We start from the raw sequence: 17,345 nt of genomic DNA on the forward strand, positions 1-17,345 counted from the left end.
ATTCAATGTTGTCAAGAGAAAGTGCATCTTCTTCTGCCATCTTCTGAAATCCTACCCTTCAAACTTGTCCAACTTTGCAAACTTGCTTGTCATCTTCGAACTATCGTTCGTCATCTCGAAAGATTTGATTCAATCTTTTGTTGGTTAAATTTGAAAATCGAGATAATCCTGGATAAATCTGAAGTCGTGTATAAACACTTTCAGATTGAATCAAATTTCGGGGTTCAACCAAAATTGTTCAATCGGATAAAATCAGAAGATTATAAATCAAGAGTTTTGTTTTGGTCTTGTGAGTTTTTCACATGTTATGCTTTCTGAACCAGGATGATTATTTATAATCAAAGAACAGGTGGTTTTTGGCGGTTGAAGGAAGTTATGGAAGTTTTATCCTTTGAAAAAAAAACGGTTGGCGGTTGATGGAAGTTTATCTTTTTAAAAAACTGTCTTTTCTTGAAAAATAACTTCCATGTAACTTCCAAAATTTGACTTCCATGTAACTTCCAAAATTTGCCTAAACCGAGCATCTCGTTATTACATTAAAACAAGCGTGCACTCTTATTTTAACATAATAAAGAGATCAATTACACTAAAATGTCCAACACCCCTTTACATCACAATTTGAAGAGCACTTGCACAGATTAAAGGATTCTAAAGCCATCTCTTCTTCAACATCATCTTCAATAAACTACAAACTCAATGCCTTGCAAGATTTGCATGAGTGTGCTGATAAGCTTCTCCTATTGCCAATCACCCAGCAAGCCTTGGCACGAGAGTGTAGCAATGAATGTGTTGATGAACTACTAGATGGATCTGTGAGGATCTTGGATATCTGTAGTACAATTAAAGATTGCCTACTGCAACACAAGGAAAGAGTGCATGAACTTGAGTCAGCTATTCGCAGGAGAAGAGATGCCGAGGCCGGATTCACAGTTTCGAGTGGAAAATACTTGGCATCTAGGAAGCAGGTGAAAAAAGCAATTCGGAAGGCCTTAGGAAATTTGAAAGGATTCAAGAATGAACTCATATTTGCTTCCTCAAACAAAGACAACGAGACATTGTCCATGCTTAGCTTCTTAAAAGAATCAGAACTAGTCACCGTGAGCTCATTAAAAGCCTTCTTGTTGTTTATCACTGGCTCAAAGGGACAATCAAAACAGAACAGGTGGTCAATAATCTCCAAGTTGATGCAACCAAATAGAGTGGGATGTGACTCTCAAGAGGCAGATACAAATGAATTTGAAAAGGTGGATGCTGCTTTGATGTCTCTCATCAATCACAAGTCTTCATCTATTGATAATTTTCAAAGCCATATGGAAAATTTGGGGATGTGCATTGAGAATCTAGAAGTAGGAGTTGAATGCCTCTCAAGGCAACTAATTAGAACCAGAGTTTCCCTTCTCAACATCTTCAACCACTAGGCAAAGAAAAAAAAGTTTTCCCCCATGACAAAGTCATGCTTGTAGATATATGTATAAAAGAAAAAAAGTTAACATGTATTGAGATATTTGATCATATGTCAATCTTTCTAACCCTCCATATCTCTCTTCTCCATTTTTACTCTTTGCTAGAGAACCATAATTTTTCTTTATTTTCCTTCCTGATTATTAGGTTTAGAATAACCCTGCAAGAGTTAAATAAGAGAAAAAAAGTATAAAAAAAAAAATAGCTTGCCTCTCAAGACGAAATGAATAATTATCACAGGATGTGCACATTTCTTCTAAGGATTAATCATTCACGTTATTGCTTATTTACAAATTTTATTCCCAGTTTGATACGTATTTTTTCTTAAATTACTTGTAAATACCACACGTTTTATTTAAAGTTTTCTGTATTAAACTAATCTGTGACAACAACGGAGAAAACTATTGCAATGTGGGAGTGGCCGAGAAAAATTGTTCACAATTTTTTTTACAGCTTCAGCTATTCACACGGTTTGCCTTTGATTAAAAAATGCAGTTTGTGGGCGAGAAAACAAAAGAATCACGTGTGCATGAATCACTGATCGACTAATCAAAGACGTTGCTAAGATAACTTATTTTATCATTTCATGAACACTAAATCACACTGCAAATTAATCAGGAGTTACTAACTTTTTATTTGTTAATTTAATATTTTTAATCTAATAACCGAGACTGAACTTTGATTAGTATTGATATAAGAGATTTTTTGTCGTCTTATCATTTTCCATAGTCAAACTGTACAACACTAAGAAATATAGCATTGATTATTAGGACTTTGCAACATTGATAGAATATAATAAAAGTGTGCAATTTATCTATTTCCCTACTTGACATTGACAGGCTGTTGCATTCCTTGTATTTGAACACTCAATCGTTTGATCAACTTTTCCTTCTCAAAATTGTTGATTCAGAACGTTTTTTTTTGGCATATGAGCGTGTACTTAAAGATTCAGTGGTTAATTGATGTAGAAAATTGAAAAAAATGCACGAACATGGCCATCCAGGTATGACCAGCCACTGGCATCAGAAGATTGAAGATGGAAAAAGATTCCTTTTATTCTTGACTCATTTTTGTTGGCAGGCAAGTTGAGAATAATTGGTGTTACAAATAGAAACAGCTCCTCCTCCTACAGACAGAAGACTCAATTATGATGCTAAGTCCACAATGGCTCCTCTTTATATCCCCATCCCATCTATGCCAGATGCATTCATGTGATTCTCAAGTCAAATTTTGAAGGATGAGTTGGGAAGCTTGGTGTGTGGGAAACATGGACTAAACAATCCTGTGTGGCAGCTCCAAAAATGAAATCACAATAGACTTAGCATGCCAACTTGGTGACATTTCTAAAGAAAAATATTCTTCTTGTCTCCTTTGTTTCCTTTAACCTGATACCATCAAGAATTTCTTATGATTGCATGGGAACAGGTTCATCTTTGAAGTATTTTTCCCTTCCAATATTTTAATATATATGGATCAGAGACATGCCAAAATTTCATATTCTATAATTTACTTATCCAGAGTTCAGAACTAGTAAATATCATCTCCTAGAATTCTTTTTGCCAAGTAGAGAAGATGGCAGACAAATACAAAGAGTTCTCTGCATCTTCGCAGCAACAACTTGCATATTGCACCTCACCCCCTTGTGCCACAATTTGAGGATCATTCAAATAGATTGAAGGATTCTCAAGCCTTCTCTTCTTTGTCATTATGTTCATAAGCCAAAAACTCATTGGATTGCAGGATGTGCATGACTGCACTGATAAGTTGATCCAATTGCCGGTCACCCAATAATCCTTATCGTGACATTGCAGCGACAAATGGATTGATGAATTACTATAAGTGTCTTTGAAGCTCTTGGATGTCTGCAGTATAGCTAAATATTGCCTACTACAATCAAAGGAAAACATGTATGGACTTGAGTCAGCTTTTTGCAGGAGAGGTGCTGAAACTGGATTCACAATTGAAGGTTGAAAATACCGGGCATCTAGGAAGAATATGAAGAAGGCAATTCGAAAAGCCTTAGGAAGTTTGAAAGGAATCAAGGATGAGCAAATTTTTACCTCCTTAAACAAAGTCAATGAGACTTTGACCATGCTTAGCATCTTAAAAGAAGCAGAAGTAGTCACTGTCAGCTCATTAGAATCTTTGTTGCTATTTATCCCTGGCTCAAAGTGGTCAGTAATATCCAAGTTGATGCAGCCTAATAGAGTGGAATGTGATTCTCAAGAGTCAGACACAAATGAATTTGTAAAGGTGGCTGCAGCTTTGCAGTCTCTCATCAACCACATGCTTTCATCTATTGAGAATTTTCTAAGCCATGTGGAAAATTTGCATATTTGCATTCAGAATCTAGAAGTAGGAGTTGAACGCCTCTCATGGCAACTAATTAGAATCATACTTTCCCTTCTCAATATCAAAAATCACTAGTCTGAGAAAAACCAAATATGATTAATTTGAACACCCAAATCCAATTTTCCCCAAAGTGTCTAACAGTTGTAAAAATTGTAACGTAATAAGATCAGTTGTTCTGTTACTGAATATAGATTATCCGATCAAACTATAGTCACTTTTATTCTCCCTTTTCTTCCTTTAATATGCTCCCACTAACATCTCATCTTTCAATTTTCCATTTTTTTCACACCCCAGCTTCAATTGAAAGAGGGTAAAATAAAGACTAGACTAGATATAAATACTCAAATTTATCTTCCAAATATTCAAAGGATATCAGGGTAGTCCTAAAAATTTTGTCTTTAAATTTAATTTGGACCTGCAATGTTTAAAACGAATATCATTTTCTCCCCATAATAATGTATATTTTGACATCAATTTAATCCCTAATTATGCTTGTTTCATATTACACTACAAAGAACTGAGTTGATGTAAAAAATCTATGAAAGACCAACTTGATGGTATCCCTAATTAATTATGCTTGTTTCATTTAAAAAAAAAAAACTTGATGATATCCCAGGTATCTTTGGAGGAGCAATTTGAGTGTTTAATTTCAAAACTATTGGTATTGAACAAGACACAACTCCATTTGTTGATGATGACCCTTCAACAAAACCACACTTTTCTCTTCAGAACATGTAAAACTGTGAAACTGTAAACATCCTTTTACTCTTCAATCAATGCTGATATGAGGAATGTTTTGATAGATTGGTGGGTGGATATTGTAGAGGAATACAATTTTGTTTCAGGTGCTCTTTATTTTTCTGTATCTTACATTGAGTGGTTTTTACTTTTTTTATGCCTGAGTGCTCTATGTAGACAGGCTCAAAGCCTACAACTACTAGATGTTTCTTTGTTGTTGCTAATTGTTTCATGAGTTCACCAATGTCTTCAAACTGCAACCATGTAATTGCAAAGCCAAGTCAACAACTGATCCATAAATAAGCAACTTAACAAAATATATACATGTTTTCTGATCTGCAACAGTGTATGTGACTAGACCAAAACAGGAAAGCCCTATGGAATAATTTATCACCTCCATTTAGGAAACAAAATAAAGTTTAATGTCTATGTTTCATACTGACCTGCATTGCATACTTCACTTCCAAGCAAGTTCCTTTTCATCAAATATTGTACAGTGCCTGCACGCACCCTCTTTGTGGTACGTGTGTCTTGCACCATTTTAGTTCATGTTTCATATCTGAAATTGAAAATTCATGTTGTCTTCAATTCAGCAGACAAGTTTGTAGACCCAGTTCTGTTTAAGAATAGAAGCAGTTACTCAACCTCCAGCAAAAGCTTCCATTACAACGCATGCTCCATGAAGTTAGAATTTTTTTATCTGCAACCTGCAAAAGATACCATTTTCAGACAACCATGTGATGCTCAAGTAAAAATATCTAGAAGTGAGTTGGGAAGCCTGGTGAATAGGAAGCACGGAGTAAACAATACCATCATAGATCTGAGATTCAAATCAAGATGCTATAATTGCTAACCCATTTTGTGACATCTAGGGAAAAAAATATTCTTCTTGTCTCCCTCAAGTCAATTGATATATTTGGAGCAGATGGGACTCAGACTTCAGAACAATTGTGCATATCATCTCCTCCTTCTATATCCCCATATTTTCTTCTCCAACAAGAGTAAATGGAAACAAGCACAAAGAACTCTCTTCACATTCGGTGCAACAGTTTACCCTCTGCACCTCACCCACTTGTATCACAATTCGACGAGCACTTGCAGAGATTGAAGGACTCTGAAGCCACCATCACTTCTTTGTCATCATCTTCAATAACCCAAAAACTAATTGGCTTGCAGGATTTGCATGACTATGCTGATAAGTTGCTCCAGTTGCCCACAACCCAACAAGCCTTTGGACACAAATGCAGTGACAAGTGGGTTGATGTCCTATTAGAAGGGTCTCTGGGGCTTCTTGATATCTGTAGTACAGCCCAAGATTGCCTCTTGCAATCAAAGGAAAGTGTTCACATGGTTCAGTCAGTAATTCGAAGGAAGTGCCCTGACACTGAATTCGCAGTTGAGGGTGGAAAATACTTGGCATCAAGGAAAAAGATGAAGAAGGCAATTCAAAAGGCCTTAGGCAATTTGAAAGGAATGAAAAATGAGTTAATGGATTCTTCCTCAAGCAATGATAGCGAGGTTTTGTTTATCCTTGGCATCTTAAAAGAAGCAGAAGCAGTCACCATGAGGTTGTTAGAATCTTTGTTGATGTTTGTCTCTGACACCAAGGGACAATCAAAGCAGAGAAGATGGTCAATAATCTCTAAGCTGATGCAGTCTGATAGAATGACTTGCGACTCTCAAGAATCAGAAACAAATGAATTTGCAAAGGTGGATACGACTTTGCAATCTCTCATCAGTCACAAGCCCTTATCTATTGAAAATTTTCAATGCCATATGGAAAATTTGGAGACATGCATTGAGGATCTAGAAGTAGGTGTTGAACACCTTTCAAGGAAACTCATTAGAACAAGAGTTTCCCTACTTAACATCTTCAGCCACTAGTTAGAGAACAAATCTAAGAGAACAAATCTAAGTGTCGAACAGAAGTTCAATTTTTGTCCCTCAGTTGTACATAGATGTGATTAAAAGTTGATATTAAATACAATATTACCAAAGGATCAAACTATAGCCAATTTATCTCTCTCTCTCTCTCTCTTTTTCCTTTCTTTCTTTCTTGCTTGCTTGCTTTCTTTCTTTCATTCTTTATCTGTTGAGAATTTTCTCTGTCTTTCTTACTTGCTTTCTTCTCTTTCTTTCTTGTTTGCCTTTTCACTTTCTTTCTTTCTTTCCTGCTTACTCAATTTCATTCTTTCTTTGCAAATTCTTGCCTATATGTCTGAATTGTGTTTGCTTGATTGAATGGACAGAAGAAAGTGAGTCCCAAAGTTGTATATAGATGTGAATTTTTCTGATTCTTTTTTCCCCTTACTAAGTGTCTTTCTTTCTTTGGAATTTCTTTCCAAAAATTGTGGTTGTTTGATTTAATGGATAGAAAAAAGTGAGAATGTGAAATTTAGAGCAAGCTTCAAAGTGAAATTGTATTTTTTTTTCTTGATTTAGTTGTACTGAAAAGTATGAAGTTATATTGATTTGAAAATTTTCATTTTCTCACTTGTCAGGTACTCATCCAAGCATATCTTCAGGAAAAATAAGGTAAAATAAACCTTTTTTTTTAACTGTAATGCATAAACAACCCAATGGCCGATGCCTGATATACCAAGTTGCCGACTAAAGTTGAATGGAGAGGAGCCCTATAAAATAATATTTTTTTCTTCTTTAATCCCGCTATAAATTTTATAACCCATTTCAAATCCAGTATTTCGGGATAATCGATCACGTTGTTTCCATTCCTATCTCTAAATGAAGATTTATTTCTCATTTCACTATTTCAGCAATAAAAAAGTAAAGAAAACGAAGGATAGATGAGGCTGAGTAGCATAATACAATAATTACTTAATCAGCAACCCCTCCATATCAATTATTATGCCCACATGGGATTCAAAGTCAGTTAGAAATTGAATCCATAGCCCACTTGCCAAGATTACAATTTTACAAATGCAATTAGGTTGATGATTAAACAATTATCAAAACTAAGTGTCTGCACATGTTCTTTTATTTCATGTGCTGAAATTCAATGAACAACGTGATTTTTGTCTTCCTGTAACGAGGGAAAAGCCAATTAGTTGTCACTTTTTAGTACCTTATATGATTCATTATTAAGTTTCCTGTGTTCCGAGCAGTTGCTAATCTGTACAACAGTTCATTTATAATCCGCAAGTGATTCATGTCAAACTGATGGTTTGCATTTAAAGTTATTCTATTTGCAAAAGACAATTTTATACCTGCATTTATTGCAATGAAGAAAGACCAATCAATCAGGCAATGCCACTCGTGAGTTTAATGCTTGATAACACCAATATAGATGACTGCAAGCGTGTGTTAAGAGGAAAAAAAAAAAAGTCCTGAGTTGTAGTGTTCCTATGCAAGAGACATTGCATTAACATTACTGAGATTTTCGATAAATCTGAATCTGAATCAGTTAGCCCTTTTGGATTTTTGTTAATATTTGATTCCTTCTGTCTCCTGAATTCCCAATATATATTGAACTAATCTCAGTGGAAGGAAAGGTATATCCAAAGACTTAATTGTAAAGAGTCAACCTCGAACAAAGCCTTTCTCTTCTCTCAGAAAATGGCATTCACTCCCTTTAGCCCAAAATCTCATCACCAATCTCGCTCAAAGAGCCTTCCCTGTAGACCACACCCTCTTATTCTACAATGCAATCAACACTTGGGAAGTTTAGAGGCTTCAGCTTCTGATAATTCAACTTCCTCTTCATCATCATTGTTCAGACACAAACTAACTGGCTTGCAGACTTTGCACGATTGCATTGAAAAGCTGGTCCTACTGACTCTTACTCAAGAGGTACTAGTCCAAGAGCGTCAAGAGAAATGGGTAGATGAGCTTTTGGATGGATCTTTAAGGCTCCTAGATGTATGTACTGTAGCAAAGGATGCTCTACTTCACACAAAGGAATGCGCACGTGAACTTCAATCGATTATGAGAAGAAAGAGGGGAGGTGAAATGGAGGTGACAGCTGAGGTCAGGAAATTTTTGGCCTCTAGGAAGGTAGTAAAGAAGGCAATCCTAAAAGCGTTGGAGAATTTGCAGGCAACTGTGAAGAAAGCAAAATTCTCTCCAAGCAACAAGGACCACCCAACCGCAACCTTGGCTAGCTTGTTCAAAGATGTGCAAGTAATCACTCTTTCCATATTGGAGTCACTGCTGAACTTCATCTCCGGACCAGCACAATCCAAACCAAGCAAATGGTCTATGGTTTCCAAACTAATGCACAACAAAAAGGTTACTACCACACAAGAATCAGATCCGAATGAATTTTCCAATGTAGATGCTGCATTGCTATCGTTTGTGTTTCACATGACAAGAAAGTCAGACAGTGTCAGTCATTTGCAGAACCAACTGGAAGATCTAGAGTCAGTCATTCAAGACTTTGTGGAAGGACTTGAAACTCTTTTTAAACGTTTTATCAAAATTAGAGTTTCCCTTCTCAACATCCTCAATCACTAATTGTACATCGGTGGGAATGTTTTGTAATTATGTCAAAGAAATTGGCATCTAATATACACTTTTAGAATAATATCTTTCTCTACTCTTTTTTTTCATATGTTGATTATTTCCTCGGTAACTCTTTCTTTGTGAATATGACTAGCATAATTTTTGCATTTTCCATATCAAATTGAAAAGCATTTTCCATATCATATCTAATATGGCTATCAGACAACAGTGGTGTTTTTAATTTTTCCTGCATCCTTTTGTACTGTTAGTCCCATGGTTAAATGATCTTGTATCGTTGATTTTGATAATTACAAACCCTTAAGTAAAGTGCTTATAGCCTTTAGTGCATCCAGTATCTTTTAAATTTCTCATAGCACTATTTGTTGGAAAATATTTTGTCTTTCATATATTATGAATTGATTTAATTACTTATTATTATAGTTAATTGCTTGATAATGAAGAGCTGTTATGGAATAATAATACAATTGTTACTATAGCTATAATAAGCATTTTATTGTTATTAATGGAGGAACTAATGAGGGCTGTTATAGTATTGGTCTTGCCTATAAATTGTCTTTGATATTCCATTGATTCACACACTTCAAAAAAGACAAAGGTTAGAAGATTTCTCTCTATGTATAAATACTGATATACTCTACATTTTTACCTGTAAGAAAGCATATTATATAGAGCTTGATAACAATAGATACAAGAGGTATGCTTTTTGTGTATGTTTTTGCTTACTGAATAATTTATTCATGTTTATATCATGAACTAAGATTTTAAATTTCTTACACTATTGTGATCAGAGTGTTTGAAGAGGTCACTATCTCCTTTGCCTGTACAAAATCATTCCCTTACAACCAAATACTCCATGTTGTTACATCAAAGATAACTTAAGAGATCTCCATGCTTATAGAGGAAGGTGTTTCAAATAATCCACTCTCTTCATATCTAGAATTTTAGACTGAAAAAAAATAATCTTCATTAGTACTTAAGTGTGTAAGAGTAAGATTATTATTAGCCATATTTGGGAGCTTGAACAACAATCTCTATTAAGCTATAGTCTGAATTCTTGCTTCCACTTTTATTTCACAATTAGAATAAGGATAAAATGATATTGAAGAAACTTCATATCCCTAAAGTTTCCAATCTTGTCTAGCTCCAAATATGCATTAAAAAACTCCTTTTCAATCAAAGACTCAAGAAAAGAAGACTTAGGATACATAAACCTGTAAGTAAATATATTGTTAACTATTAGAATACAAGTGTGAGGTGAAGTCCCAAGTAAAAATGAAAAAGTTAAATACCTTATAAGTGAAAAGAATACCTATAAACTTGAACCTTAAAGTTTTAGGTTAAGGTGTAGACGTGTAGTATTAGGTTTTCTTATATCAATTATATGGTTACTCATGCCTATTAATGTAAATCTGACTCAATTTCCCAACATTAACTCTCCATTTTAATGTATATCGTCCAACATATACCAATCTACTATGAACTTTGCAATCCCAAACAAAATGATAAAAATGGAAAGAAAGAGTGAGTGCATGATTTTTGAGCTGTCCTTGTTAATTTTCAAATCACAGGATCAAAAGAAAAGGCAACAATAAATTACTAATGACCTCCACTTGTGAAAAAATAATATTCTGAAGAAAAAAATAATGTGAAATTCAGAAAACCAATTTGAATTCACAAAAGAAAAAGCAAACCAATTTGCATTAATTAGTTATTGACGTGTTAATGAGACAAGTAACTTACAACCTACAAAATGGTAGCAGAAGGGGATTAACTAATATGTATTGAGCTGGGGATAGTGCATAAACATTGGCACCAACAAGTGACCGATATATTAGTATCTGAAGATGAAGAGTCCTCTTGTCGTTAATCTGTCCTGTTGTAGGTAGACAAATTCATAGACTGAAACTCATTTATGTTAGGCAACAGCTCCTCTCATCCTCCAGACAAAAGCTCCCATTACAATGCATGCATCACACAGCAAGAACTATTATATTGTCAAGATATTCCACTTTGCAAGAACCCATGTGATTCCCAACTCACAAGTAAAAAATTGAGGGATGAGTTGGAAGCATGTTGTATAATGGGGAGGATGCTGAGATTCAAATCCAGATGATATAATTGCATACTAATCGGGTGACATTTGAGGGGGAAAAAAGTTCCACTTGTCTCCCATAATCTATTAATCTGTTTCTTCATTTGCTATATATAAAGCAAAAGCCAACCACAACAAGTCAGGCTTTGAAACAAACTCTACACATTACCTTCCAGCCATCTGTTTCCTAACAAGAAAAAATGGCAGCCATTGAAAAGAAAACTCAAAGCTCTCTACATCTTCGAAGCAACAGCTTGCTCTCTGCGGCTCACCCTCTTGTATCACAATTTGAGGAGCATTTGCACCCTCTTGTATCACAATTTGAGGAGCATTTGCAAAGATTGAGAGGTTCTGAAGCCACTTCTTCATTGTCATCATCTTCAGTGTGCCACAAACTTAATGACATGCTTGATTTGCATGACTACACTGATAAGTTGCTTCAATTGCCAATCGAACAAGTCTTGGCACAAGAGTGTGAGATAGATGTGTTGACATTAATATCCCATTTTTTTTTAAATAAATTAAAAAGGATTTTTGTTTATAAATAAATAAAATTTTAGATAAAATGATGAGATTTTTATAATTAAATAAATAAAGAAAATAATTTTATTAATTAAAATAATGGTATGAAGGAAAATAAAAAAGATATTTTATTTAGAAAATAAAATAGAGTTCATTTTTATAAAATAAAAAAATAAAGAAAAATAAAGTAAATAATAGGCTGAGAGTACGCTCGTTATAAATAGAGACATATGAGGTCAATTTCCAGACTGACGATCTGTCTTTACACTTTCTCTTCCTCTCAAGTTTGTTTTCCCTTCTTCCTTTTCAAAACCTTCTCTTTTTTTCACATATACTCAATCCTGTCTCAGTAAAACAATGATCCCGGATTTCTTAAACGTTGGATCATTCTGAAATTTGAAATGGTAGTTCAGAACTTAATCTCGCACACACCCACCATTTGGATTTTTGAGGTAATGTCTATGGTGGAAAAAATGTTCCTCTCACTGAGTTTTCTTTTTCACGCAGATACCCAAAACCTGTTTTAGTAAAACTACAATCCTGAACTTGTAAACCGTTGGATCATCATGAAATTTGGACACCACCTTCGAAATCCATTTTCACATATTCTCACCATTGGAATTTGCGAAATAATGTTTTTGCATAGATAAATTAGTCTCGCATATTGATAGTAAAATAGAGGTTACAATCTCTTCATCTTCTCTCTAACGCTTGGAAACCCTAACAGAAGTTTGAGGAATCTTAGGGAATTGTTAGAGATGTCACTATTACTATCGGACTACACACATGAACCCGCTTAGAGGTAAGAGATGAGTTTATCGCAATTGGGATTAGAATGAACATGTGTAAGGATCCTTAGGGGATCAAATTGGGGTTTATTTTGGGATATTTATTGTATTGTAATTCTTCATGTATGATTATAATTGCGAGATTGTTATATTGAGATCATGAAATTGTGTGTAAGTGATAAATTGAATATATGATGAATTGTGAGATAATATGTTGCATTGAGATCATAATATTGTTATTGAGATTGAGTATAAGTGCAAATTAAAGTTGAACATGTGTTAATTTATGAGATACACGTAAACATGTGATGGTGAATTGTGACATTATGAGATTTTAAATTGTGGACATGAGATTTGGTTATGAATAAGTGTGTGGTTAATACTTGATGTGACCATACTTGTATTGTGAGCTGTGAATTATACAATAACCTGATTGGTGTTTACCTTGAAAAAAGTGTTTATGTGCAGTGTTAAAGGGAAAATGTAGGATTCCTAGTTAGGAACCTAAAGCGCTAAATTGTAGTGCAATGTGTCAATCGTGTTTGAAACACGAGTGTGAGGTCGTGGGTATTGTATAATTCATGAGCAGTGTCTGCGTGCAAAAATTTTTTTAGGGGTTGAACCTGAATCAGGAAGGTAAGGTCCTAACAGATTCTTCGGAGCCTAGGCCTTGGGGGTAAAGACACTCGATTTGAGTGTTCCTTTAAGCCTATGTTGATCTCATATGGTTGGAGTATTTTCGCAAAACAGAGTGGCCCTAACTGATCACCTTATAATTTTAGTTAATGAGAATGACCTGACATACCCATTGTGTGGTATGTCTTGTTATGTTGTGAGAAAAAAGATGAAGAAGAAAATTCGAAAGGTCCTGGATTCATGGTTGAAGGTGAAAAATACTTAGTTGTGAGAAAGAAGATGAAGAAGAAAATTCGAAAGGTCCTGGAAAATTTGAAACAGAAGGACAACAACACTTCACCAATGCTCAGCTTCTTAAATGAAACAGAAGTGATCACCCTGAGCTCATTAGAACAATTGTTACGGTTTATCTCTGGCCCAAAAGGACACTCAAAGCAAAGCAGATGGTCAGCAATTTCCAAGTTGATGCAGCCTAAAAGAGTAATTTGTGATTGTGACCCTCAAGAATCAAACACAAATCAATTTGAAAAGGTGGATGCAGCTTTGCAGTCTCTCATTAGTCACAAGCCTTCGTCTGAGAATTTTCATAGCCATATGGAAAATTTGGAGCTGTGCATTCAAGATCTAGAGATAGGAGTTGATTGCCTCTCAAGAAAATTAATTAGAAACAGGGTTTTCCTTCTTAATATCGTCAACCACTAATCATAGTGTCTATATAATTTTTGTGCACTCAATTTTCCCCCATGAGTGTCACACAACTATACATGAATGCGATTAAATCTGTTTATATTTTACTGAATACATACTATTATTTAAGGATCAAACTATTGTTACTTCAGCTTCCATCTATTTTGTCCGGTTCCCTCAACATTTCATCTTTCATGTTCCCTTTTTCTTCCAAATGGTCACCATTAAAATAAGTGAAAGGAAAGAGACGATAAAACATTAAACAAACTTTTTCACTTCTAGAGTCACAAAAGCAACTGCTCAGTAACTTTTTCTGTTTATTTAGTCCACCTACAGATGTTAACTCTATTATTTATTTTTCGTCATGTTACATGTACCGATGCCATGTTGCTAATCACATCTTTTAATCAAGTTTTATTTCTTCTTTCTGGGAAAAACAGAATTAAAGGATGAACCCACAGGTGCTGAACCCACAGGATACTCAAGGTCAATGTGAATGCATATCCTAGCTGTTAATCATACAACTGCCATGAGGTTGATGATTAAATCAAAACCTAATGACTGCACATGTTCTCAAATTTTATATTCTAAGGATAATGAAAAATAAGCTAGTTGTGTTCATGTAAAGAGGACAAGTGAATTAGCATATTATAACCAAATATAACTAACGTGGATGTATACTAATATTGATTAATTAGTTGAAATGGAATTGGGGACATCACAAAACATAACTATCATTTTGAGATTGACAGCTAGGATATGTATTTTAAATTATTAGATACGTATGCTTTGCAGTGTCCCCAATACCGCTAGTTCAGTTCTTATATCATCATTAGCAACCTGCAAAGATGCTATAATTTTCAATAAATTGTCCGTGTGATTAGTAGGTTATAGAATTGAAGGATGAGTTGGAAGATTAATGCATGAGAAGCATCGAAAGGAAACTGACATATATAATTGCACACTCATTAGGTGACATTTGAGTGAAAGCACTCCCATTCTGCTCATTATCATACCCGCGTGAAATGAATGGGTCCTGCCATCAGCCCAAAAGAAAGCATAGCAACCAACTTGAGGCCTCTTCTTCCCACACTCTCTAAATATCACCTTACACCCCCTTTAACTTTAAAATAACTCACTCGTCAATCTAACCCTCCCTCCCTTCCCATGTATTCTAGAATGAAGGTTTTCCATTCTAGAATGCCTAATCTGTAATTTATCACAACGCATGTATTCTAGAACAGGCAATCTGGATTGTGTCATGGACTGGGAAATTATAAGGTTTGCAATTTTGTGATGTTCTAGATCATATAATTCATCATATTATTGTATCTCCTTCAGAATAGGTGTTTGGAAATGTCACAACTAATCCAAATCCAAAATTTATCACAACACATGTATTTCAAAACAAGCAGTCTGGATATTCATTAGATTTGTTATGGATTGGGAAATCCCTAAGGCTTGGATTTCTTAGAAGGTTACAAATCACATGATATGTAATATTATTGTATCTCTTTTGGAATAAGTTATTTGGAAAGCCACAACTAATCCATAAGGTGTTCCAGACACAGTAATATCACAAATCACGTGATCTGGAACCTCCACACAAATGCAAACTTTATGGATTTCTCAGTCTGTAACACAACATTCTTTCTGGAATGGGTATTCTAGAAAGAATACATCACAAAAAAAAAAAATCATGCCTATTAGACAACTTCAAAAAAAAAAAAAAGGATGTGCTTGGAGGACAACGTGCAACGACTTTGGAGATTTAAGTTTATTTTAAACTTAAAAGGTGGTGTACGGTGAGATATATGGTTGCAGGAAGATAGAGTGCCAACCTAGCCCATGCCTACTAACATATGCTCGTCAGGCCAGATCCTGATCGAACTAGCCTTTGTTGCCTTGTTTTTTCGCCCGATGGATCTGAACTTGAGATCCAAAAAGAATTAAATAAAAAAGTTAAGATTATAACTCTTTTATAATCATAAACTGTTATTTCAAATTCGAATGTGTAGGATGCACCTTTATATTTTAATCTGAACTTTCAAATGGATGTAACAAAGTAAAATCATTTACAAGTAAGTGGAAACCATTGCATCAACAGCAACAATTTTGGGTTACAGTGTTATTATATAACATGGAGAAAATAGTTGAGGTGGATCCGTTGGAAAGTCTCAGATCGCCTAAATCAATTCTTGGGATATAACTTATATATCTGTTGTGCTATTCATTTAATGTTAATTGATTTTAAGATCAAATCTAACATGGAATCAAATTGTATCACCCATCTTGGTGAGTCACCTAATTACAGGCTGCTTCATTCCCAATCCATACACACAAACAATGGTCAAATTAATTTTGTAAATGCAATTGAAAAGGCCAAAGCTAGTGCCATTTGTTCTACAACCTCTCTCTCTTGTTACTTTTCCTGTTGTCTTTCTTCTATACATTGTCGAGTTTGTGTAATATCTGAATTTATATTCTAATTATTTGTCCTTTAGTCATAGGAACCTTGTTTTGAAGGCTTCTGAGCTAATCGACAACTTGTTAATAAGTTGGTTTATTTAGGAAAACGTGCCATTGATCACTTTGGCAAAAAGTAATGGTCAATATCTAGAAGTTTGCTGACTGACAATATAATCAACAAAATCATCCACGGAGGTTGAAGTAAGAAAAATGGAATCCAACATCTTAAGATCAATTCATTTGTAAATTCTATAGCCAAGTCCTAAATTAAGGAAAGTATTCAATGCCAGTTCTGACACATTTTTTAGGCTTTCATTGCTTAATTTTTGTGTGCTTCTGTTAGAATTGAGACTTTTCTTGTTATTTTGGTATTAAAATATGTTGCTGTTATGTTTCTGATATAACTTAGTATTAGTCAACATGTAGTAGATGAAATTGAATGAAAGACCTTGTTTTAAGGGGGTGGTTAGGCTAAGTCAGTATGGGGTGTGTTGTGTAGCTTGTAACTTTGTATTTTCACCGACTACAAGTCACTTATGTATGCTGGAAAAACCAGAACGAAAATATATTTTCTATCTTCCACCATTTCCTGCTGGTTGTGATCTTTCTTTTATGTTTTCTTCTCCCACTTCACTCATGTTCAGTTTTTAGTTTCTTACTTTAACAGCTTCTCAATTTGCTTCAAAATATCATAATCTTCTTCAAGCAATTTCCAGGTTCTCAGCTAGAAATTCCAAAGTAGCTCGTTCAATTGCAATTCTAAGAAAATTAAGGTACAATAAGGTTTAAATTTAAATGATTACAAAGAAAAAGAAGGTATTTGCAACCAAAAGCCATTAGGAATTTCACTGATGATTGAAGTAAAATTTTGTATTTGACTTTGATGGAAATTGAAAGCAGGGAGTTCAGGAAAAGAAGGTACTTGAAAGCAGTGAGTACATGATTTCTGAGGCCGTCCTTGTTAATTTCCTGATCACAGGATCAAAAGAAAAGGCAACCAGAAATTAGTACTCACCTCCATAAGGGAAAAGGAATATTTAAAAAAAATAAAAAATAATGTGCACTTTAGCAAACCAATTTGCATTAATTATTTTTGGAGGCATTAATGAGACAGGCAACTT

At 34.6% G+C, this 17,345-nt stretch overlaps 5 protein-coding genes across 5 annotated transcripts; all 5 read left to right on the forward strand.

The window, feature by feature from the left end:
• Positions 1 to 608: 608 nt before the first annotated feature.
• Positions 609 to 1,658, forward strand: LOC102662897 (uncharacterized; the record flags this gene model as incomplete). Its single annotated transcript, XM_026124756.2, has 1 exon — positions 609 to 1,658. A coding segment is annotated over one exon (810 nt), but the record flags the coding sequence as incomplete, so codon positions are not given.
• A 1,798-nt stretch (positions 1,659 to 3,456) lies between these two features.
• LOC100797099 (uncharacterized) lies at positions 3,457 to 3,888 on the forward strand. The gene has a single exon (XM_003540970.1). The coding sequence runs from the start codon at positions 3,457 to 3,459 to the stop codon at positions 3,886 to 3,888; it is 432 nt and encodes a 143-aa protein (XP_003541018.1).
• A 1,540-nt stretch (positions 3,889 to 5,428) lies between these two features.
• LOC102663177 (uncharacterized) lies at positions 5,429 to 6,632 on the forward strand. The gene has a single exon (XM_006592949.4). It carries the CDS (start codon positions 5,557 to 5,559, stop codon positions 6,433 to 6,435), a length of 879 nt encoding a protein of 292 aa, XP_006593012.1. The 5' UTR covers positions 5,429 to 5,556; the 3' UTR covers positions 6,436 to 6,632.
• A 1,433-nt stretch (positions 6,633 to 8,065) lies between these two features.
• On the forward strand, positions 8,066 to 9,184 carry LOC100782625 (uncharacterized). Its single transcript, XM_006592950.3, has one exon. The coding sequence runs from the start codon at positions 8,125 to 8,127 to the stop codon at positions 9,019 to 9,021; it is 897 nt and encodes a 298-aa protein (XP_006593013.1). The 5' UTR covers positions 8,066 to 8,124; the 3' UTR covers positions 9,022 to 9,184.
• Positions 9,185 to 11,322: 2,138 nt separating this feature from the next.
• Positions 11,323 to 17,232, forward strand: LOC102663435 (uncharacterized). Its single transcript, XM_006592951.1, has 3 exons — positions 11,323 to 11,596; positions 16,892 to 17,007; positions 17,125 to 17,232. The coding sequence occupies exons 1-3, from the start codon at positions 11,323 to 11,325 to the stop codon at positions 17,230 to 17,232; spliced, it is 498 nt and encodes a 165-aa protein (XP_006593014.1).
• Positions 17,233 to 17,345: the final 113 nt, after the last annotated feature.

Source organism: Glycine max, chromosome 12, assembly GCF_000004515.6.
Source record: "Glycine max cultivar Williams 82 chromosome 12, Glycine_max_v4.0, whole genome shotgun sequence".
Lineage (NCBI taxonomy): Eukaryota > Viridiplantae > Streptophyta > Magnoliopsida > Fabales > Fabaceae > Glycine > Glycine max.